This window comes from Rana temporaria, chromosome 12 (genome assembly GCF_905171775.1).
Source record: "Rana temporaria chromosome 12, aRanTem1.1, whole genome shotgun sequence".
Taxonomy (NCBI): Eukaryota; Metazoa; Chordata; class Amphibia; order Anura; family Ranidae; genus Rana; species Rana temporaria.
In genome coordinates this window covers 52098196-52123234 of record NC_053500.1, presented here as the reverse complement: position 1 = coordinate 52123234, position 25039 = coordinate 52098196, and the positions used below count along the sequence as shown (strand labels likewise).

Sequence of the window (25039 nt, the reverse complement as noted above, 5' to 3'; positions counted from 1 at the left end):
CTATACATTTCGCGCAAACCAATCAATAAACGCTTATTGCTATTTTTTTTTACCAAAAATAGGTAGAAGAATACGTATCGGCTTAAACTGAGAAAAAAAACGTTTTTTTATATATTTTTGGGGGATATTTATTATAGCAAAAAGTGAAAAATATTGCATCTTTTTCAAAATTGTCGCTTTATTTTTGTTTATAGCGCAAAAAAGTAAAACCGCAGAGGTAATCAAATACCACCAAAAGAAAGCTCTATTTGTGGGAAAAAAAGGACGCCAATTTTGTTTGGAAGCCACGTCGCACGACCGCGCAATTGTCAGTTAAAGCGACGCAGTGCCGAATCGCAGGTCCTTTACCTGCATATTGGTCCGGGTCTTAAGTGGTTAATAAAACCCTCTAACGCCATGTAGCTTTATATTACAATATTAGCAATTTTTTCAAATATAACAAAATAACACAAATGTACATATTTACATAATAATCATTTTTTTTTTTACAATAATATGCATATTAGTGTTTTTCTGCAAGGGCAGTTACATACCATGCATTCCTTCAGTTCCTGCCCCCCTTTGAGTTTCCATTGTTTTAGAGGACGTGAAGAAGGATATTCAACTTTGACAAACAAGAAGTGTTTAGGGCTGTATTGATGTAATTCCTCTGAGGAATAGCTGGCTGTTATCACAGTATTGGAAGGAAGTTAAGAAAAACTAGGCTGCATAAAAAAGGATTTTCTGTATAGAAGTCGAGATTCCGTTCAGTAAGTGAAATCCATCGTTTGACTGGTTGTTGGTTGCACAGGGTAAGGTTGGTATCTACAGTGGTTGTATAGGTCAATACGACTATTTCTAATAAATGTTTTATATAAAAAATATAAATTCACTACAAGTTTGAGTAAAAATATTGCACGGCTGGTTGGACAATTTCGATATTGCAATTCCTGCACCTTGAGATCGCACAAAGTGGTTGTAAAATACAAACATGTTATAATATAAATGGTGAATGTGATAGCGCCGCATTAAACTACAAATAATACGTGAAATAATGTCCAAATAGATAAAACAATCATGCAAAGAAACAAGGTGCTGAATGAATAGTAATATAATAATATTAATAATTAATTAATAATAATAATAATAATAATAATAATAATAATATAATAAAATGTGATGAAAAATGTATAGAAAATAAATATAAATAGATGTAAATATTCTTCTTATAAGAGCAGTGGCGGCTGGTGCTCAAAATTTTTGGGGGGGCGAAAACAAAAAAACAAAACAAAACAATTGTAGCCTCACTGTGCCCATCAAATGCAGCCACTGTGCCATCAATTGTCACCACTGTGACATGCCATCAAACGCAGCCACTGTGCCATCAATTGTCACCACTGTGCCATGCCATCAAATGCAGTCACTGTGCCATGCCATCAAACGCGGCCACTGCGTCATCAATTGTCACCACTGTGCCATGCCATCAAACGCAGCCACTGTGCCATCAATTATCACCACTGTGCCATGCCATCAAATGCAGTCACTATGCCATCAATTCGCACCACTGTGCCATGCCATCAAACGCAGTCACTGTGCCATGCCATCAAACGCAGCCACTGTGCCATCAATTGTCACCACTGTGCCATGCCATCAAACGCAGCCACTGTGCCCCTCAATTGTCACCACTGTGCCAATTGTCACCACTGTGCCCTTTAATTGTTGCCACTGTGCCCATTGTCACCACTGTGCCCTTTGTCGCCACTGTGCCCTTTGTCGCCACTGTGCCCATTGATGCCTCTGTGCCCTGTAAAATGCACTTACCTTTCTCCTTCCACGTCCCTCGATGTCTTCTCCCGCCTTGGTGACGCTTCAGCCAATCAGGTTACCGATAACCAGAATCAGTGAACCTGATTGGCTGAGACGGCCATCAGTCTTATCCAAGGAACGCACCCCCCGTACGTTCCGAGGATAAGCATCCGGGAGACGAGGGCTGTACTCGGAAAGCCTATCCGCTGGCTCTGATAGGCACTTCCGCACAGCCAACCAGCTGCTGTTATATAGGTGGTGGGCGCTCAAGGTCTGGCCAGCTGAATAGACCAGCAGCAGCTGGCAACAATAACATACATTCATGCAATGCATGAATGTATGTTATTTCAGTGGCGGTGCGGAGCCAGAGGGGGTGGCGCTCCAGCGCCCTCTATAGACGGACCACCACTGTATAAGAGTTGCACTTCCAACTTCACTGTGAAAAAAGCATGCTTCACTAACAATACAACAATCTGTGACTGGGGGGGGGGGGGGGGGAGCTGCACATACAGGGCCGTGCTAGACTATTTTGCACCCTAGGCAAGACCAGCTACTTGCACCCCCAAAAAATAAAACTTCAAAATGTTAAAAAACAGTATTATTTCAATAATCATTTTTACCCAAGGTTCTTAAAAGTAAAACCTGATATGACAACTTTGCACATCACCCCCCCCCCTTTTAACCCACATTCTCCTTCTTACACAGTTCACCCCCTACTGGGGATTAATCACAGAGTGTGTCTGTCTCTGGTGGACTAATAAAGCTTTTCTGTGTCAATCTTTTTTTTTAAGATTTGAAGTAACAAGAAAGAACATTGTTGTGTAGCACAATTTAGTACAACATAGAACTGTCATCATAGTCAGTATATAATAAAGGAAATTGGTGACAATAATATAGTGCCTTGAAAAAGTATTCATACCCCTTGACATTTTCCACATTTTGTCATGTTACAACCACAAACGTAAATGTATTTTATTGGAATTTTATGTGATAGATCAACACAAAGTGGCACATAATTGTGAAGTGGAAGAAAAATTATAAATGGTATTCAATTTGTTTTTACAAATAAATATGTGAAAAGTGTGGGGTACATTTGTATAGCGCCCCCCAAAGTCAATACTTTGTAGAATCACCTTTCTCTGCAATTACAGCAGCAAGTCTTTTTGGGGATGTCTCTACCAGCTTTGCACATCTAGAGAGTGACATTTTTGTCCATTCTTCTTTGCAAAATAGCTCAAGCTCTGTCAGATTGGATGGAGAGCGTCTGTGAACAGCAATTTTCAAGTCTTGCAACAGATTCTCAATTGGATTTAGGTCTGGACTTTGACTGGGCCATTCTAACACATGAATATGCTTTGATCTAAACCATTCCATTGTAGCTCTGGCTGTATGTTTAGGGTCGTTGTCCTGCTGGAAGGTGAACCTCCGCCCCAATCTCAAGTCTTTTGCAGACTCTAACAGGTTTTCTTCTAAGATTATCCTGTATTTGGCTTCATCCATCTTCCGATCAACTCTGACCAGCTTCCCTGTCCCTGCTGAAGAAAAGCATCCCCACAACATGATGCTGCCATCACCATGTTTCACGGTGGGGATGGTGTGTTCAGGGTGGTTAGTTTTCCGACATACATATCTTTTTCTTTTAGGCCAAAAAGTAAAATTTTGGTTTCATCTGACCAGAGCAACTTCTTCCACATGTTTGCTGTGTCCCCCACATGGCTTCTCGCAAACTGCAAATGGGACTTCTTATGGCTTTCTTTCAGAAATGTCTTTCTTCTTGCCACTCTTAAATAAAGGCCAGATTTGTGGAGTGCACGACTAATAGTTGTCCTGTGGACAGATTCTCACACCTGAGCTGTGGATCTCTGTAGCTCCTCCAGAGTTACCATGGGCCTCTTTGGCTGCTTCTCCGATTAATACTCTCCTTGCCCAGCCTATCAGTTTAGGTGGGCGGCCATGTCTTGGTAGGTTTGCAGTTGTTCCATACTCTTTCTATTTTCGGATGATGGATTGAACAGTGCTCTGCGAGATGTGCAAAGCTTGGGATATTTTTTTATAACCTAACCCTGCTTTAAACCTCTCCACAACTTTATCCCTGACCTGTCTGTTATGTACCTTGGCCTTTGTGATGCTGTTTGTTCACTCCGGTTCTCTAACAAACCTCTGAGGGCTTCACAGAACAGCTGGATTCATACTGATATTCAATTATACACATGTGGACTCTATTTACTAATTAGGTGACTTCTGAAGGTAAGTGGTTAAACTAGATTGTATTTAGGGGTATCAGAGTAAAGGGGACTAAATACAAATGCACTCCACATTTTTCAGATGTTTATTTAAAAAAAATGTTGAAAACCATTTATCATTTTCCTTCCACTTCACAATTATGTGCCACTTTGTGTTGGTCTATCACATAAAATCCCAATAAAATACATTTACGTTTTTGGCTGTAACATGACAAAATGTGGAAAATTTCAAGGGGTATAAATAATTTTTCAAGGCACTGTAGATGGAAGATGATAAGGGTTTCGCTATGAACTAAATTTGAAAGCCCATAAGTAGGCATGAGAAGCTACATCCAAGTGTAGCATTACCCCCGGAGGAGCTGCTGGTTGTTTTGGGTGGCACATTTACCTCATGGCTCCCCCGAATTCCTAGGGGTGAATGATGCGTATTGCATTTGGTAGAAGTAAAGGAATGTCCGCAACAGGTGCTCTTTGCTGTGCTCTTTATTACCCAGCTGGGTAAAAACAATAAACTCGTAGTGAGGAAAGTAAAGATGAAGAAGAAAGGAGAACAGCAGATTCAGGCGTAATGATAGGAAACAGTCCTGCTTCCAAACGTAACACTTCTCTGCACCACTCCTGCCAGAGTGGGCTTAGCGTACCCGGACAGGCCTCTCTCACTGACCTGGCAGCCGGAGTATCACTCGGACAATTTTAGGAATAAGTCTCTGCCACAGACCCTCCTTGGTGAGCCTCAGAAAGACGCCTCTGCCACAGGCCCTCTCTGGATTGTAATCACGGAGATAATCCTCCTTAGGTGAATTATGCCTGGATCTCCTTCAACTTGTCGCCCAGGTACCGACTGACAGGTGATCAATCCCTCAGTGTGCGGCTACCTTGATCCCCGGTGGTTTGTCCATGCCCTTTTGGATCGCCAGCCTCTCAATGGCGCTCCTCAGACGGACTCCCCACCGAACAGCAGTACAGCTTGGGATCCTCAAAGGTGGGAACCCAGTCGCTCGCTGGGTCCCTGCCGCTGTTCAGATGCCCTGGGCCAACATGGTCCCGGGAACCAGGAACACTGCGTGGCATGCACGCCCCAGCCAGGTAGGCCATAACGCTGGGGCGCTGTGATGTGGTCACCCTAAAGGTGGGTGCCACATTCGAAGAAGAAGACCCAGAACCAATGGCGTCTGCCTCATAAATACCCTTCCCCAGCATGCACAGCGAGGTCAAACCCTCCTGATTGGCTGCTGGGAAAGAGCACCCAAACCTTGACTCCACTGCTGCCACCTGCAGCACCGGGGTTGGAAGAACACCCCAGCCCAACAGAATAGCTGAGACAGGGACCCTGTTTTGCACTTAACAATCTGGATCAGAGTTTAACTACACTCTGATCTACCTCTAAATTTAACTAACACCGGTACCATAAAGTACACAGGCGCTACACAAGTGATTGGCCAATAGGAACCACTAAGGTACCAAACATTGGTTCTATCTCTAGAAAAGCAAGGGAATAGTTCTGTATGGCTTCCCACTTTTCATAGATGACAGTCACGAAATGTGCATTTTTAGGTTAGAAGATCAGCAAGGGCGTCCTCCATGTTTTATTCATGACATGTTTTCTAAAACTAAGAAATTAAGGGCCAGATCCACAAAGAGCCGGCGTAACGTAAAAATAACCATTTAAGTTACACTGCCTTAAAATTTCTACCTAAGTGCCCGATCCACAAAGCACTTACCTAGAAATTTTCGGCTGTGTAACTTAAATTCCGCCGGCGCAATGCTTCCTCTTCAAATGGGGGCGATTCCCATTTAAATTAGGCGCGCTCCCGCACCGGCCGTACTGCGCATGCTCGTGACGTCATTTTCCCGACGTGCATAGCACGAAATTACGTTACGCCGAGCTTTGTGGATCGCGCCGGGTCAATAAAGTTGTGTCGAAAAAAAAAAAAGATACGGGGAAAAAAAAAAAATGTAAAACAAAAAAAAAAACGCGTCGCTGGACAGAAGGGTCTGCTTTTACAAGGTGTAAACAGTTTACACTTTGTAAAAGCAGCCCTAATTTTACGATTGCAAACTAAAACTTACGGAGAAAAAACGAAGCTGAAAAGCTTTGTGGATCTCCGTAAGTGCTAATTTGCATACCCGAGGCGGCATTTCGCCGCGAAATGCCGCCAGCGGCGGATGCGGTACTGCATCCTAAGATCCGGCAGTGTAAGTCCCTTACACATGCCGGATCTTCTGTCTATCTCTTGGAAACTGATTCTGTGGATCAGTTCCAAAGATAGAAACAGGGATACGCCGGCGTATCAGTAGATACGCCGGCGTATCCCTTTTGAGGATCTGGCCCTAAAAAACTATTTAAGTGAACATGGACTTATCAGTTATCACCTGAAGAACCCAAAAAACTGCAAAGTGGTCTTGTCCAGGTTATTGAGGTTATCAAAAAGCCAAGATGAAACATGTGACCATACAGGCCAGCTGAAATATTGGTCTTGTAGAATCATTGCTTTCGTCTTGCAGTTATTTTCATCGTTATTGTGAATAGGTAAAACTACCGCAAACTCAACTGTCCGCAGCCAGCAATAAGGAGTGTTGGGTGGCCCTATCAGCCTGGGTATGAATAGATTTATTTTCAACTAGGTTTATAAATTATTTTATTAGGACAGACTTGCCTGATATGTGTGCTTTTTATCTGCAGTATCCTATAATATCGGAATTTGGGGATGAGAACTTTTTGCCATATGATGATGCCAAGGAGGATTCTCTGCTACGAACTGAGGCCTCACAACATGAGGTGAGTGGGTATAGATTGCATGGCCCAGCTGCCGTCCATCTACAGAAATATAAATGTGTGTGTGTGTGTGTGTGTGAATGTGTGTGTGTGTGAATGTGTGTGTATATACATACATACACACACACACAGTATCTCACAAAATTGAGTACACCCCTCACATTTTTGTAAATATTTTATTTTATCTTTTCATGTTACAACGCTGAAGAAACACTTTGCTACAATGTAAAGTAGTGAGTGTACAGCTTGTATAACAGTGTAAATTTGGTGTCCCCTCAAAATAACTCAACACACAGCCATTAATGTCTAAACCACTGGCAACAAAAGTGAGTACACCTAAGTAAAAATGTCCAAATTGGGTCCAATTAGCCATTTTCCCTCTGCGGTGTCATGTGACTCTTTAGTGTTACAAGGTCTCAGGTGTGAATGGGGAGCAGGTGTGTTAAATTTGGTGTTATCACTCTCACTCTCTCATACTGGTCACTGGAAGTTCATCATGGCACCTCATGGCAAACAACTCTCTGAGGATCTGAAAAACAATAATCATTGCTCTACATAAAGATGGCCTAGGCTATAAGAAGATTGCCAAGCACAGTGGCCAAGTTGCTACAGCACGGTGGCCAAGACCATACAGTGGTTTAACAGGACAGGTTCCTCTCAGAACAGGCCTCGCCATGGTCGACTAGAAAAGTTGAGTGCACGTTCTCAGTGCCATATCCAGAGGTTGTCTTTAGGAAATAGACATATGAGTGCTGTCAGCGTTGCTGCAGAGGTTAAAAGGAGTGAGGGGGTCAGCCTGTCAGTGCTCAGACCATATGCCGCACGCTGCATCAAATCCATCCCAGAAGGAAGCCTCTTCTAAAGATGATGCACAAAAAGGCCCACAAACAGTTTGCTAAAGACAAGCAGACTAAGGACATGGATTACTAGAACCATGTCTTGTGGTCTGATGAGACCAAGATAAACTTATTTGGTTCAGATGGGGTCAAGCGTGTGTGGCGGCAACCAGGTGAGGAGTACAAAGGCAAGTTTGTCTTGCCTACAGTCAAGCATGGTGGTGGGAGTGTCATGGTTTGGGGCTGTATGAGTGCGGCCAGCACTGGAGAACTACAGTTCATTGGGGGAACCATGAATGCCAACATGTTCTGTGACATACTGAAGAAGAGCATGATCCCCTCCAACATGATAACGACCCCAAACACACCTCCAAGACGACCACTACCTTGCTAGAGGAAGCTGAGGGTAAGAGGTGATGGACTGGCCAAGCATGTCTCCAGACCTAAACCCTATTGAGCATCTGTGGGGCATCCACAAACGGAAGGTGGAGGAGCGCAAGGTCTCTGACATTCACCAGCTCTGTGATGTCATCATGGAGGAGTGAAAGAGGACTCCAGTGGCAACCTGTGAAGCTCTGGTGAACTCCATACCCACGAGGGTTAAGACAGTGCTGGAAAATAATGGTTGCCACACAAAATATTGACACTTTGGGCCTAATTTGGACATTTTCACTTAGGGGTGTACTCACTTTTGTTGCCAGCGGTTTAGACATTAACCACTTCCTTACGGAGTCATTGTGAAATGACGGCGGCAGGAACCCCTCCTCGATCCAGGAGGACGTCATATGACGTCCTGGGCTTTCCGGGTGGATATCTGAATGATGCCTGCAGCTAGAGGCATCATTCAGATATCCTTCTCTCCTGCCGGCGATTCTGCACAACGTAAGAACGATCATAGCGGCGATTCCGCCGCTAGATCGTTCTTACAGGCGGCGGGAGGGGACACCCCCCCCCTCCCGCCGCCATCCGGTGCTTCTCCGGGCTCTCCCGTGCCATCGGGGGCCCGGAGAACGAATCGTCCGGCGCTGGCAGGAAGCATAGAGATGACTGGTGACCAGATGGTCACCAGTCATCTCTATGACTGTCGGAGGACCCGGGCGCGATGTGATGACGTCACGCCCGGGTCCCTGTAAGTAAACAAAGCCGCAATTGCGGCTGCTAAGCAACCGTAAGTATGAGATCGGTGAATTTTTTTTCACCGATTTCATGCTTTCCAGCCTGGAGGAGAGATGTGCGGTCTTATTGACCCCGCATCTCTCCATAAAGAGGACCTGTCACACACATTCCTATTACAAGGGATGTTTACATTCCTTGTAATAGGAATAAAAGTGATAATAAAAAAAATAAAATAAAAAAAAAAAGTGTCCCCAGTAGCTCGCGCGCAGAAGCAAACGCACACGCAAGTCCCGCCAACATATGTAAACGCCGTTAAAACCACATATGTGAGGTATCGCCGCGTGCGTTAGAGTGCCAGCAACAATTCTAGCACTAGATCTCCTCTGTAAATCTAAACTGGTAACCTGTAAAAAATTTCAAAGCGTTGCCTATGGAGATTTTTAAGTACCGAAGTTTGGCGCCATTCCATGAGTGTGCGCAATTTTAAAGCGTGACATGTTAGGTATCTATTTACTCGGTGTAACATCATCTTTCATATTTTACAAAAAAAATTGGGCTAACTTTACTGTTTTTTGTTATTTTTTTAATTCATGAAACAATTTTTTTCCAAAAAAAAGGCGTTTGAAAAATTATTGCGCAAATGGCGTGCAAGATAAAACGTTTCAATGACCGTCGTTTTATTCCCTAGGGTGTCTGCTAAAAAAACATATATAATGTTTGGGGGTTCTGTGTAATTTTCTAGCAAAAAAAATATGATTTGTACATGTAGGAAAGAAGTGCCAGAATAGGCCTGGTATGGATGTGTGTATAACTGCCCGGTATGGAAGTGGTTAAAAACTGTGTGTTGAGTTATTTTGAGGGGACAGCAAATGTACACTGTTATACAAGCTGTACACTCTTTTCTTTACATTGTACAAATGTAATTTCTTCAGTGTTGTCACATGAAAAGATAGAATAAAATATTTACAAAAATGTGAGGGGTGTACTCACTTTTGTGAGATACTGTATATACATATCATTCTGCTGGCACTGCTACCCGGGTGACTCATGTGTGTGTATATATATATATATAATGACATTCCTCCCCCTCACTCCTTCCTAGAGTAACTACTTATAGTAATAATGACATATTGCATACACTGGCACAGCACACCCACCTCTTACACTTGCTCCTAGAGGTGATTCTCAAGAGGAAACTAGAACAACATGACAAGTTATATAATACCGCTACTCAGTAGGGATCATTTACAAATGTGAAAATGTTTGTGGTAAAGTGCTGAAACGTTTGTACCGGATTTCAGGTATATGTAACGTCTTTTCTAAAGAAAGTATGGATTCATTAGGGCAGTGGCGGCTAGTGCTCAACAATTTTGGGGGGGCACAAACGGAAAAAAAAAAATTGCAGCCTCACTGTGCCCATCAAATGCAGCCACTGTGCCATCAATTGTCACCACTGTGCCATGCCATCAAACGCAGCCACTGTGCCATCAATTATCACCACTGTGCCATGCCATCAAATGCAGTCACTGTGCCATGCCATCAAACGCAGCCACTGTGCCATGCCATCAAACGCAGTCACTGTGCCATGCCATCAAACACAGCCACTGTGCCATCAATTGTCACCACTGTGCCATGCCATCAAACGCAGTCACTGTGCCATGCCATCAAACACAGCCACTGTGCCATCAATTGTCACCACTGTGCCATGCCATCAAACGCAGCCACTATGCCCCTCAATTGTCGCCACTGTGCCCTTTAATTGTCGCCACTTTGCCCATTGTTGCCACTGTGCATGTCACTGTGCCCTTTAATTGTTGCCACTGTGCCCATTGTCACCACTGTGCCCATTGATGCCACTGTTCATGTCACTGTGCCCTTTAATTGTTGCCACTGTGCCCATTGTTGCCACTGTGCATGTCACTGTGCCCTTTAATTGTCACCACTTTGCCCATTGTTGCCACTGTGCATGTCACTGTGCCCTTTAATTGTTGCCACTGTGCCTATTGTCACCACTGTGCCCATTGATGCCACTGTGCATGTCACTGTGCCCTTTAATTGTTGCCACTGTGCCCATTGTCACCACTGTGCCCATTGATGCCACTGTGCATGTCACTGTGCCCTTTAATTGTTGCCACTGTGCCCATTGTTGCCACTGTGCATGTCACTGTGCCCTTTAATTGTCGCCACTTTGCCCATTGTTGCCACTGTGCATGTCACTGTGCCCTTTAATTGTTGCCACTGTGCCCATTGATGCCACTGTGCATGTCACTGTGCCCTTTAATTTTTGCCACTGCGCCCATTGTCACCACTGTGCCCATTGTTGCCACTGTGCATGTCACTGTGCCCTTTAATTGTTGCCACTGTGCCCATTGTCACCACTGTGCCCTTTGTCGTCACTGTGCCCTTTGTTACCTCTGTGCCCATTGTCGCCGCTGTGCCCTGTAAAATGCACTTACCTTTCTGCTTCCATGTCCCTTGATGTCTTCTCCCGCCCTCGATGATGCTTCAGCCAATCAGCTTAACGATAACCAGAATAGGCGGATCTGATTGGCTGAGACGGCCGCATGCGCCGTTCGTGAAAAAATCCCAGTGCGCATGCTCGAAATTATGCCGCAAGTTGTCATTTCTTTAGACGTGAGTGTAACTTACGTGCAGCCCTATTCGCGAACGACTTACGCAAACGACGTAAAATTTTCAAAACTCGACGCGGGAACGACGTCCATACTTAACATTAGCTACGCCTCATATAGCAGGGGTAACTTTACGCCAAAAAAAGGCTAATGTAAACGCCGTAAAAAAAATGCTCCAGCCGGACGTACGTTTCTGAATCGGCGTATCTACCTAATTAGCATATTCATCGCGTAACTATACGGAAGTGCCACCTAGCGGCCAGCGTAAATATGCAGCCTTAGATACGACACTTACGCCGGTCGGATCTTAGGGAAATTTATGCGTAACTGATTCTCTGAATCAGTCGCATAGATACGACGGCCCGCACTCAGAGATACGACGGCGTATCCGGAGATACGCTGTCGTATCTCCTTTCTGAATCCGGGCCTAGGACTGTAAGCTGCGCAGCTAGTATACTAATCATCTCTTGAGTACAAGATATACACGACTATTTGCATATGCCAGTGCCGGAAGGAACTTAGGTTGATGTAGGAATCTGCCACAATCTCTGCCATGTACAGTACATTGATAAACCAGAGGGATTTTTTTTTTCCTCAGCACAAGTGCAGTTACTCCTTTATTAGAAACTGAATAAACACTGCTGAAAAGTAGAATATTGTGATACTCAATTTGTTTACAATAATACAAAATTTGTTCAACAGCCACAAAACCACTTTGCACTCCACCGGTCATTTTGCAGAGGATGGCGGTGGCCTTGCACAGAATGTTCTCAGTGCTTACACTTTCAATCATGGGACCCAATGTGTGGAAAAGTCACCAAGCCTGCTTTAGCTATATTTTGTTTTTGCAGCTTCAGAACAGCCAAGAAAAGGAAGAACAGCTGGGAGAAATTGTGCGCGCTTGTGAGAAAATGTGTGCGGAGAGAAGTGAGCTGCATGAAGAACTTAGTGAAATGGTGAGTCGGATGACATGCAGACACTCTTCCTATGTACATGAGAAGAACATTAGTGTAGTGTGTGTTCAGATGGCCATGCACTGTAAGACGTGGACACGTAACCATCTCTTGGGTTTAAAGAAATTAAGGCCCAGATTCTGAAAGGACTTACGACGGCGCAGCGCCATGTACGCCGTCGTAAGTCCTAATCCGACCCGTCGTATATATGCGCCTGATTCTTAGAATCATTTATGCATAGATATCCATTAGACTTACGCCGTGGGATCTTAACTGCATTTTTTTGTTGACCGCTAGGTGGCGCTTCCGTCGAATTCCGCGTTGAGTATGCAAATTAGCTAGATACGCGAATTCCCGAACTTACGTGCGGCCGACGCAGTAAAGTTACGAAGTTTACGTTAGGCTTTTCCCGGCGTATAGTTGCCCCTGCTATATGAGGCATAAGTGCGGCGTACCAATGTTAAGTATGGCCGTCGTTCCCGCGTCGAAATTTGAAAAAGTTACGCCGTTTGCGTAAGTCGTCCGTGAATGGGGCTGGACGTAATTTACGTTCACGTCGAAACCAATGACGTCCTTGCGGCGTACTTTGGAGCAATGCACACTGGGAAATTCCACGGACGGCGCATGCACCGTTCCGCAAAAACATAAATCACGTCGGGTCACAGTAGTTTTACAAAAAACACGCCCCCCTGATCCAAATTTGAATTAGGCGGGCTTACGCCGGCCGATTTACGCTACGCCGCCGCAACTTACGGAGCAAGTGCTTTGAGAATACAGCACTTGCCCATCTAAGTTGCAGAGGTGTAACGTAAATCGGATACGTTACGCCCGGGCAAAGATACGCCGCTGACTGAGAATCTGGGCCTAATTGTTTAAGACTGGTCCAAGGATTTTAAAACTTGTCTATACATTTTATGAATTTGAACAGTCAATACCTTGCTATTTATTATGCACTCTAGCCCAGCCTTTACAACCGGGGTACCCAGGCACCCAGGGGTGCATTGAGGTTTCTTTAGGGATGCCTTGGCAAAATGCCTAAAAATTGCCCAACATCTGTATATAAGCCGGCGTGTGGATGAAACCTGCCTTTTAGTTACACAAAGCCCCAGGTTTCCATTGTGCACCATTACAAACTTCCAGCTGCCAGCATGCTAACGACCAATGGCAGAGAAGAGCAACCAAACTGATAAGAGGCATGGAGGAGCTCAGCTATGAGGAAAGATTAGAAGAACTAAATTTATTCACTCTTGAGAAGAGGAGAATTAGGGGGGATATGATCAACATGTACAAATATATAAGAGGTCCATACAGTGTACTTGGTGTTGAGTTATTCACTTTACGGTCAACACTGAGGACAAGGGGGCACTCTTTACGTCTAGAAGAAAAGAGATTTCACCTCCAAATACGGAAAGGTTTCTTCACAGTAAGAGCTGTGAAAATGTGGAACAGACTCCCTCCAGAGGTGGTTCTGGCCAGCTCAGTAGATTGCTTTAAGAAAGGCCTGGATTCTTTCCTAAATGTACATAAAATAACTGAGTACTAAGATTTGTAGGTAAAGTTGATCCAGGGTAAATCCGATTGCCTCTCGGGGGATCAGGAAGGAATTTTTTCCCCTGCTGTAGCAAATTGGATCATGCTCTGCTGGGGTTTTTTGCCTTCCTCTGGATCAACTGTGGGTATGGAGTTGGGTGTATGGGATTGTATTGTGTTTTTTATTTTGTTTGTTTATTTTTTTTGTGGTTGAACTGGATGGACTTGTGTCTTTTTTCAACCTGACTAACTATGTAACTATGTAACTATCGTCCGTTGCTAAGGAGAATGTCAGTCAGCTGCATAGCATCCTGGTTTGACCCTCCCCTGCCCCTCTCCATCAGCGTAGGGTCACATTAGCTGAGTGATGGAGCAAAACAAAGGGAGAAGAGAAACAAAGGAATACTAGTCAGTACCAGTTTGCCAAATTTGTATTTGCTTTAGAAGAAGAATAACGTTCTAGGTGTGTGGATGTTGCTGCATTATGTAAAACTATTAAGCCTTGTACACACGGTCGGACATCCGACAAACTTTCCCTTGGATTTTTATCCAAAGTGAGTTGTCCGGTCACACCCATAGCATACACACGCTCTGACTTTTCTGCAAACTTTCCCAACATCACATGGTTTTTCTGCTCTTTTCTGCTCTTTACCCCCCCTTACATCAGAGTCCCTAAAGCAACCTTACATCAGGCTCCCCAAAACCCCCTTACATCATGGTACCTAGAGCCAATTCCCCTTTAATAGAAACAACTATTTACAACTGGCTTATTGCAATTACCCATCCTAGCTCATAGGCCTACCTAGTCAGTCCTTCTTTTTGCTCCTTAAAGTGATTCTGTGGCCAGGCTATGGACAGTCCTTTATATGCATATACTCAACAATCAGCAAATGACAGTTACTGTGTCCCTTATCAACACCACACCAGTAACTGTGTCCCTGATCACCACCACACCTGTTACTGTGTCCCTTATCAACACCACACCGGTTACTGTGTCCGTGATCACCACCACACCAGTTACAGTGTTCCTTATCAACACCACACCGGTTACTGTGTCCGTGATCACCACCACACCAGTTACTGTGTCCCTTATCAACACCACACCAGTAACTGTGTCCCTGATCACCACCACACCTGTTACTGTGTCCCTTATCAACACCACACCGGTTACTGTGTCCGTGATCACCACCACACCTGTTACTGTGTCCCTTATCAACACCACACCGGTTACTGTGTCCGTGATCACCACCACACCAGTTACAGTGTTCCTTATCAACACCACACCGGTTACTGTGTCCGTGATCACCACCACACCTGTTACTGTGTCCCTTATCAACACCACACCAGTAACTGTGTCCCTGATCACCACCACACCTGTTACTGTGTCCCTTATCAACACCACACCGGTTACTGTGTCCGTGATCACCACCACACCTGTTACTGTGTCCCTTATCAACACCACACCGGTTACTGTGTCCGTGATCACCACCACACCAGTTACAGTGTTCCTTATCAACACCACACCGGTTACTGTGTCCGTGATCACCACCACACCTGTTACTGTGTCCCTTATCAACACCACACCGGTTACTGTGTCCGTGATCACCACCACACCAGTTACAGTGTTCCTTATCAACACCACACCGGTTACTGTGTCCGTGATCACCACCACACCAGTTACAGTGTTCCTTATCAACACCACACCCGTTACTGTGTCCGTGATCACCACCACACCAGTTACAGTGTTCCTTATCAACACCACACCGGTTACTGTGTCCGTGATCACCACCACACCAGTTACTGTGTCCCTTATCAACACCACAATGGTTACTGTGTCCGTGATCACCACCACACCAGTTACTGTGTCCCTTATCAACACCACACTGGTTACTGTGTCCCTGATCACCACCACACCGGTTACTGTGTCCGTGATCACCACCACACCAGTTACTGTGTCCCTGATCACCACCACACCGGTTACTGTGTCCGTGATCACCACCACACCAGTTACTGTGTCCCTGATCACCACCACACCAGCAGTTACTGTGTCCCTGATCACCAACACACCAGTACAGTGCCTCTGCCTATTGCCTGGATCGGTCCTTTGCCTTTTTGCTGACCATGTCTCTGCCTGCAGCCTGAACTGACCCATTTGCGCATTACGCTAACTCCATCCTTATGAGACACCAAGCCAGTGAACATGGCATTCCTGGGGGCAGTCATGTACCAATAGGCTATGCTTACTTGGCTTATAATAACTGGAACTGCTATAGGTGACACTACACTATATTACCTGACCACTCATATAGAGGCTATCATTACAGTACATTGATTGTATCTTGTGTATCACACAAATCAATGTATGATACATAATCAGTCCAGGCGGTGAAAGTCTCAAACGTGGTATCGCCATACTCGCCATAGTTCTGGCCTGTGATAAAATATCTTGCAACAGAGCTACTTTTTTAGCACTTCCTTGTATGTACCAGTTTTATTTGCACCATTATTCATCATTATGGTTTATTGTTACTTCCAAGCACAGAGTTGGTATATTATAGCTCTTTGTGTTGCTTGCTCCTGCTCTCTGAGGTACCGTTTCCCTGAACATTCATTCTTCACAGGAAAGAGTTATGAGTTGACAATGCAACCTTGAGTCGGGAGAAGGGGAGTTCCTTGCCATTCTAGGCTACGTGGCTGGTGCGTTTCTATTGATACACATACTGTAGATCAGTGGTTCTCAACTCCTATCCTCAGGACCCACTAACAGGCCAGATTTTAGGTATTACCTTTGGGAGATGCTGACTAGAATACTGCAATCACTGAGCAGCAAATACTGCGTGACCTGTGACGTATTTTAGTTATCTTGCAAACCTGGCCTGATAGTGGGTCCTGAGGACAGGAGTGGAGAACCACTGATCTAGAGAAACACATCTGTAGTCCCTGGGTGGCTCCATAGGAAGCTTCCAGAGAAAAGAGCCATCCTGAAACAGGGAACATGTGGCAGTGGTCGCGACATTAGCTTTAACTAACGTTGCCACCTGTCCAGGATTTACCCGGACAGTTCGGGTTTGGAATCATGCGTCTGGGTTTCATACCGCCTGAAACTCTGACACATTATTCAGACCGGACTATGATTTATCTGCTCCTCTTCCTCCCACCCCTACCCCTCTGTGTCTGCCCACACTCCAATCCTTCTGTGCCTCAGAAAAGGAAAGTGGGGGGCAGAAATTTGAAGTCCAGCAGCCTCAGATGCATTATGATAAGAGGTACTGACTGCCAAGGGGTTAGTGAGCTCACCATCCATCCCTGCCTGTGACTGAAGTCTCCTCCTTTCTCTCTCCTGCCTCTGAGTGAGTACACTAAGGTACATCAGGGTTCTCAGAGCACCACTTATATCAGAGTTCCCCTTTACATCAGAGTTCTCAGTGTTCCCCCTTTTAATCAGGGTTCCCAGAGCATCCCTTATCTTAGAGTCCCCAGAGTTCTTCCTTACACTGTAAGGGAATTCTGCGAGTTCAGATGTAAAAGGGGAACTCTGCAGATTCAGATGTAAAAGGGGAACTCTGCAGATTCAGATGTAAAAGGGGAACTCTGTGGACTCTGATGTAAAGGGGGACTCATGTGATTAACTTCATATGATTAGAAATGTTGTTTAACCGCTTAAGGACCGCCGCACGATTAAATACGTTGGCAGAATGGCACGGCTGGGCATATGGACGTACAGGTACGTCCCCTTTAAGAAGCCCAGCCGCGGGTTGCGAGCGCGCCGCCGCTGGCCCGCTCATGACCCGGTCATGTGCTCCGTGATCGCTGCACGACTAAATATGTCGACAGAATGGCACAGCTGGGCATATGGACGTACAGGTACGTCCCCTTTAAGAAGCCCAGCCGCGGGTTGCGAGCGCGCCGCCTCCGGCGCGCTCGCGACCCGGTCCTGTGCTCCGTGACCGTGCCTGCAGGACCGGCGGGCCCCATCGCTGCCGGTGTCCCGCGATCGGGTCACAGAGCTGAAGAACGGGGAGAGGTAAGTGTAAACAAACCTCTCCCCGTGCTTCCTAGTGAGCCTGTCACTGATTGTCTGTTCCCTGTCATAGGGAACGACGATTAGTGACGTCACACGCCCAGCCACGCCCCCCTACAGTAAGAAACACACATTAGGGAACACTTAACCCCTTTAGCGCCCCCTACAGTTTAACCCCTTCACTGCCAGTGTCATTTTCACAGTAATCAGTGCATTTTTATAGCACTGTTTGCTGTAAAAATGACACTGGTCCCAAAAAAGTGTCAAAAGTGTCCGATGTGTCCGTCATAATGTCGCAGTCACAATAAAAATCGCTGATCGCCACCATTACTAGTAAAAAAAAAAATATTAATAAAAATGCCATAAAACTATCCCCTATTTTGTAGCCGGTATAACTTTTGCGCAAACCAACCAATAAACGCTTATTGCGATTTTTTTTTTACCAAAAATAAGTAGAAGAATACGTATCGGCCTAAACTGAGGAAAAAATAATTTGTTTTATATATTTTTGGGGGATATTTATTATAGCAAAAAGTAAAAAATATTGAATTTTTTTCAAAATTGTCGCTCTATTTTTGTTTACTGTGCAAAAAATAAAAACCGACGGGGGTCATCAAATACCACGAAAAAGAAATCTCTATTTGTGGGGAAAAAAGGACGCCAATTTTGTTTGGGAGCCACGTCGCACAACGGCGCAATTGTCAGTTAAAGCAACGCAGTTCCGAATCGCAAAAAGAGACCTGGTCCTTTAGCTGCATAATGGTCCGGGGCTTAAGTGGTTAATTGCAAAATATATGTATAGTGTATACAAAAAAATAAAACATTTTGTGCGCCGCTAAAGTGTTCGGTTTTGACTTGAAGAAAAGGTGGCAACCCTAGCTTTAACAGGAGCATCAGCAAGGATAAAACGATAACGAAGCTGCATACCCCATGATTAAGTTCGCTGCTGAATAGGCTTAAAATAACTTATGACTTTAGGTTCACAATAGACATCTCCCATTCCACGAACACATTTTTAACAAATCATTACACAATTGTTTCCTGTGTAGGGATCTGGCATTTACCTTCAGATAACAAGCATATCATGGCAGTTCCATAAATAGAAGATTGAATTTAATTGGTTTAATATGTCTGCATACCACAGGAACATTGCGATTAAATATGTGCATATAGTATTCACCACAAAAGAACAGAATTTTTAATTAAAAACTGGAGTTTATAATATTCCAGCACATTAGAAATATAGTAGCCTTTGTTGCAGGAAGCTGTGCTAGAAAAGTCAGTCAGACATATCAGTGGTGTAAGTTATCACAGAACAAGGAGAATGCAGCACTGGTGATGAGCCCCGAGGTAATAAACGATACACAATAAAACCCTGAGACAGGAAGTGTGTGGGCAGAGAGTGAAGATAGAAAGAGCAGTGTGAGGTAAAAGTAGGTGGTAATACTGTGTGTTCAGAACAAGTAATGCAGAGAGTGGGAGAGGGACACAGAGGCAGGGCCGGCGCAACCACCAGGCGGACCAAGCGGCCGCTTGGGGCGGGCAGGTCCGCAGCCTGGGATGGGGCGGAATGATGATTTTTATTTTTTTTTTCTTCTATTGTCCGCAGTTGCCGCCGTCCTCCAGTTGTGTCCCGCTCCAGGGCTCGAGTCCTGCGGGAACGGCGTCCCTGCTGCACTTTTTTGACAGCAGGAACGCGCGTTCCCTTTGTAGGACTCGAGCAGCGCAGGCAGGCGCGGCGCGCCCCCCCCCCCCGCGGCAAGAGAGATCCAAGTGACACTGCATGGGCATAGTTGCCGCTTTTGTCCCCAGCCTCCTCCGCTATCATGAGTAGAGGAGCGGGGGGCGGGACAATTCTGGACTGCCTGTCACGTTAATCAGGATATGATTGGCTGCTAGGAGGCGGTCCTAGCAGCCAATCACTAGTTCACAGAAAATTCAACCCGGCAGCTCCCGCGCCCCTGTGCATTTGGTTCACGATTGTCACGCCTCCTGCTCTCTGCTCTTGTGAAAGGTAGGAGTGGAGAGGGAAGGGAGGAAAATATATGGAAATGTGATGGATGGGGTGTGTGGGGGACAGTGCTGTGTGTGGGGGGGGGACAGTGCTGTGTGTGTGGGGGGGGCAGCGCTGTGGGGGGACAGTGCTGTGTGTGTGTGTGTGTGTGTGGGGGGGGGGGGGGGAGTGCTGTGTGGGGGGGGGGATGTGTGATGGGGAAATACTGTGTGGGGGGGTATGTGATGGGGGGCAATAATGTGTGGGGGGATATGTGAAGGGGGGTGCATTACTGTGTGGGGGGATATGTGAAGGGGGGGCAATACTTTGTGGGGGGATATGTGAAACGGGGGGGGCAATACTGTGTGGGGGGATATGTGAAGGGGGGTAATAATGTGTGGGGGTATATGTGAAGGCAGGTAATAATGTGTGGGGGGATATGTGAAGGGGGGGGCAATACTGTGTGGGGGGGATATGTGAAGGGGGGGCAATACTGTGTGGGGGGGATATGTGAAGGGGGGGCAATACTGTGTGGGGGGATATGTGAAGGGGGGGCATTACTGTGTGGGGGGTAATACTGTGTGGGGGGATATGTGAAGGGGGGTAATGTGTGGGGGGATATGTGAAGGGGGGGGGCATTACTGTGTGGGGGGTAATACTGTGTGGGGGGATATGTGAAGGGGGGTAATACTGTGTGGGGGGATATGTGAAGGGGGGTAATACTGTGTGGGGGGGATATGTGAAGGGGGGTAATACTGTGTGGGGGGGATATGTGAAGGGGGGTAATACTGTGTGGGGGGGATATGTGAAGGGGGGTAATACTGTGTGGGGGGGATATGTGAAGGGGGGTAATACTGTGTGGGGGGATATGTGAAGGGGGGGGCAATACTGTGTGGGGGGATATGTGAAGGGGGGGGCAATACTGTGTGGGGGGATATGTGAAGGGGGGGGGGGGCAATACTGTGTGGGGGGGATATGTGAAGGGGGGGGCAATACTGTGTGGGGGGATATGTGAAGGGGGGTAATACTGTGTGGGGGGATATGTGAAGGGGGGTAATACTGTGTGGGGGGATATGTGAAGGGGGGTAATACTGTGTGGGGTGATATGTGAAGGGGGGTAATACTGTGTGGGGTGATATGTGAAGGGGGGGTAATACTGTGTGGGGTGATATGTGAAGGGGGGGTAATACTGTGTGGGGTGATATGTGAAGGGGGGGTAATACTGTGTGGGGTGATATGTGAAGGGGGGTAATACTGTGTGGGGTGATATGTGAAGGGGGGTAATACTGTGTGGGGGGATATGTGAAGGGGGTAATACTGTGTGGGGTGATATGTGAAGGGGGGTAATACTGTGTGGGGGGATATGTGAAGGGGGTAATACTGTGTGGGGTGATATGTGAAGGGGGGTAATACTGTGTGGGGGGATATGTGAAGGGGGTAATACTGTGTGGGGGGATATGTGAAGGGGGGTAATACTGTGTGGGGGGATATGTGAAGGGGGTAATACTGTGTGGGGTGATATGTGAAGGGGGTAATACTGTGTGGGGGGATATGTGAAGGGGGTAATACTGTGTGGGGTGATATGTGAAGGGGGTAATACTGTGTGGGGTGATATGTGAAGGGGGGTAATACTGTGTGGGGTGATATGTGAAGGGGGGTAATACTGTGTGGGGTGATATGTGAAGGGGGTAATACTGTGTGGGGTGATATGTGAAGGGGGGGTAATACTGTGTGGGGTGATATGTGAAGGGGGTAATACTGTGTGGGGGGATATGTGAAGGGGGTAATACTGTGTGGGGGGATATGTGAAGGGGGGTAATACTGTGTGGGGTGATATGTGAAGGGGGGTAATACTGTGTGGGGTGATATGTGAAGGGGGTAATACTGTGTGGGGTGATATGTGAAGGGGGGTAATACTGTGTGGGGTGATATGTGAAGGGGGGTAATACTGTGTGGGGTGATATGTGAAGGGGGGTAATACTGTGTGGGGTGATATGTGAAGGGGGTAATACTGTGTGGGGTGATATGTGAAGGGGGGTAATACTGTGTGGGGTGATATGTGAAGGGGGTAATACTGTGTGGGGTGATATGTGAAGGGGGGTAATACTGTGTGGGGGGATATGTGAAGGGGACAAGCAGCTGCGCACAAAATGAGGTGCTGCACAGAAAACGTGAAGGGGTACCATTGACTCCTAAATGCACTGAAATGCAAGGTGCAATTTCCCGCACATGTAAATTGCATGGTACAAATGCATCATGCAGTTTCCATGCGGCTGCATTTTTAGAAAGATGCCAGGACCTTTTCCCAGCAGAAAACTCGGGCACAGCAGCCCATTCAAACGAATTGTGTGTCTCGCCTGGGCTGTGATGTAAAGAATCGGAGTAATTGCACAAAACTGCGATGCGGACCTCAGCTGGAAGAAAATGTTACTAATCGGACCTCCGTGAATTTTAATTCAATACCCCTGCTGTAGTGGCTTTGCAAGGAGGGGGGGGGTACGCGAGCCGTGTGACCCCCCTTCTCTGTTAAGTCTCGGCTGTCTCCGCCGAGCTGTTACTGTCTCTGCCGAGTAAAGCCGCCTCCCCCTCCTCCGCCTTTCTAAACAGGGGGAGGGGACCGGTCACCTGACCAGTTTTTTGCATGTCCCGCGCTTATCTGACTAAGGTATTGATTATGGGTCACTCTGCACTATAGGGGTGTCTGTACTGTGTAGGGGTCTTCACTATAGGGGTGTCTGTACTGTGGGGGTCTGCACTGTAGGGGTGGGCATCTGCACTATAGGGGTGTCTGTACTGTGGGGTATGGGGGTCTGCACTGTAGGGGTGGGCATCTGCACTATAGGGGTGTCTGTACTGTGGGGTATGGGGGTCTGCACTGTAGGGGTGTCTGTACTGTGGGGGTCTGCACTATAGGGGTGTCTGTACTGTGGGGGGTGGGGGTCTGCACTGTTGGGGGGTCTGAACTGTGGTGCAGGGTGCTATGTAATGTAAAGGGGTCCAGTGGTGTATGGTGCTGTGTAATGTAAAGGGGTCCAGTATGTTTTACATTTAGTAGTATGGTACTATGGTGTATATTATACTAAGAATTTCTGGTGTGGCGTAGTTACAAAAGCACAAATTAGTGTTTTTTTTATATAAAAAAATTATTGAAAGAAACATTTTTGCAAGGGAGGTGGGTGGCCGTTGGGGGGGGGGGGGGGGCGCCAAAATGGAGCTTCGCTTGTGTAGGCAGAAATCCTTGCACCGGCCCTGCACAGAGGTGACACGCTCACTACCTGATCACATAATGCCTCGCTGCAGCGGGAAATAAAGCTGTGAGGAATATGGGAAGATGACAGTCATGCAGTGCATGGAAATTACACTGGAAGTCTGTAAATCAATAATAGAAACTACAGTTGTTATAAGCTTAACCACTTCCATACAGGGCATTTTCACCCCCTTCCTGCCCAGACCAATTTTTAGTTTTCAGTGCTGTTGCACTTTGAATGACAATTACGTGGTCATGCAACACTGTACCCAAATGAAATCTTTGGCCCAGATTCAAGAAGCAATTTCGCCTGTGTAACCATAGGTTACACAGCGCAATTGCTTACTTGCCCCGGCGTTACGAATGCTCCTGATTCAGGAACATCGTAACGCCGACTGCAGCCTAAAATCTGCGTGGCATAAGGCTCTTATGCCACGCATATCTAAGGCTGCATTCTAGCGATGACCGCTAGGGGGCGCTCCCATTGTGCTCAGTGTATAGTATGCAAATTGCATACTAACACCGATTCACAACGTTGCGCGAGCCCTGCGTACGCAATTTACGTAGTTTGCGTACGTCGGGTTTCGCGTAAGGTTGCACATCCTAATAGCACGCGCAGCCAATGCTAAAGGATACCCGTCGTTCCCGCGTCGCGATATTTGAAATCTACGTCGTTTGCGTAAGTGATTCGTGAATGGCGCTGGACGCCATTCACATTCACTTTGAAGCAAATGACGTCCTTGCGACGTCATTTGCCGCAATGCACGTCGGGAAAGTTTCCCGACGGAGCATGCGCTCGGCGCGGGAGCGCGCCTAATTTAAATAATTCCCGCCCCCTACGGGATCATTTACATTAGGCGCCCTTATGCAGGGCAAGTTTACACAGCGCACACGCAATTTACGGAGCTACTGCTCCGTGAATCGCGGGTAGCGCAGTAAATTTGCGGGGGGCGCAGGGCAAAAACGCTGCCCTGCGCCTCCGTAACAGATGGGCAAATTCTATCTGAATCTGGGCCTTTATGTTTTCCCCCCACAAATAGAGCTTTAGTTTGGTGGTATTTGATCATCTCTGCGGTTTTTATTTTTTGCGCTATAAACAAAAGAAGAGCAACAATTTTGAAAAAACACCATGGGCCAGATTCACAAAGAGTTACGCCGGCGTATCAGTAGATACCCGACGTAACTCGCAATCTAAGCCCGTCGCATGTTTAAGTGTATGCTCAAACTGAGATACACTTAAACCTACCTAAGATACGACGGCCTGCGCCGTCGTATCTTAGGGTGCAATATTTCCGCTGGCCGCTAGGTGGCGCTTTCATTGAGTTCCATTGAGTTTGGCGTAGAATAGGCAAATTAGTAGATACGCCGATTCACGAACGTACGCTTGCCCGTCGCAGTAAAGATACACCGTTTCCGTAAGAGGCATGCCGGTGTAAAGATAAAGCTGCCCCCTAGGTGGCGTAGCCTATGTTAAGTATGGCCGTCGTTCCCGCGTCGAAATTTAGAAATTTTACGTTGTTTTTATCCACCCTGAATTGAAGCATTTTTATGGACTGGAGTCCACTTCTTCAGGACACAGCCACCGCATTCATGCATCTGTCATAAGAAAATATAAAAAATGAAGTTATACAAATTATACATAAGTCACCTGCTAGATGGCCATCTTTACATATAAGCAATGCCGCGTACACACGATCGGACATTCCGACAACAAAACCGTGGATTTTTTCCTGACGGAATGTTGGCTCAAACTTGTCTTGCATACACACGGTCACACAAATGTTGTCGGAAATTCCGAACGTCAAGAACACGATAACGTACAAAACTACGACAACCCGAGAAAAATTAAGTTTAATGATTCCGAGCATGCGTAGGATTTTTGTGCGTCGAAATTGCATACAGATGATCG

At 46.2% G+C, this 25039-nt stretch overlaps 1 protein-coding gene across 1 annotated transcript in view; it reads left to right on the top strand.

Annotated features, from left to right (window-relative positions):
* TBKBP1 (TBK1 binding protein 1) overlaps positions 1 to 25039 on the top strand; it is a 233803-nt gene that overhangs the window by 48228 nt on the left and 160536 nt on the right. Inside the window, exons 3-4 of the mRNA XM_040331215.1 lie at positions 6712 to 6807; positions 12238 to 12342. Of these exons, the coding sequence (XP_040187149.1) occupies positions 6712 to 6807; positions 12238 to 12342 (201 nt within the window). The remainder of the gene's footprint in view (positions 1 to 6711; positions 6808 to 12237; positions 12343 to 25039) is intronic.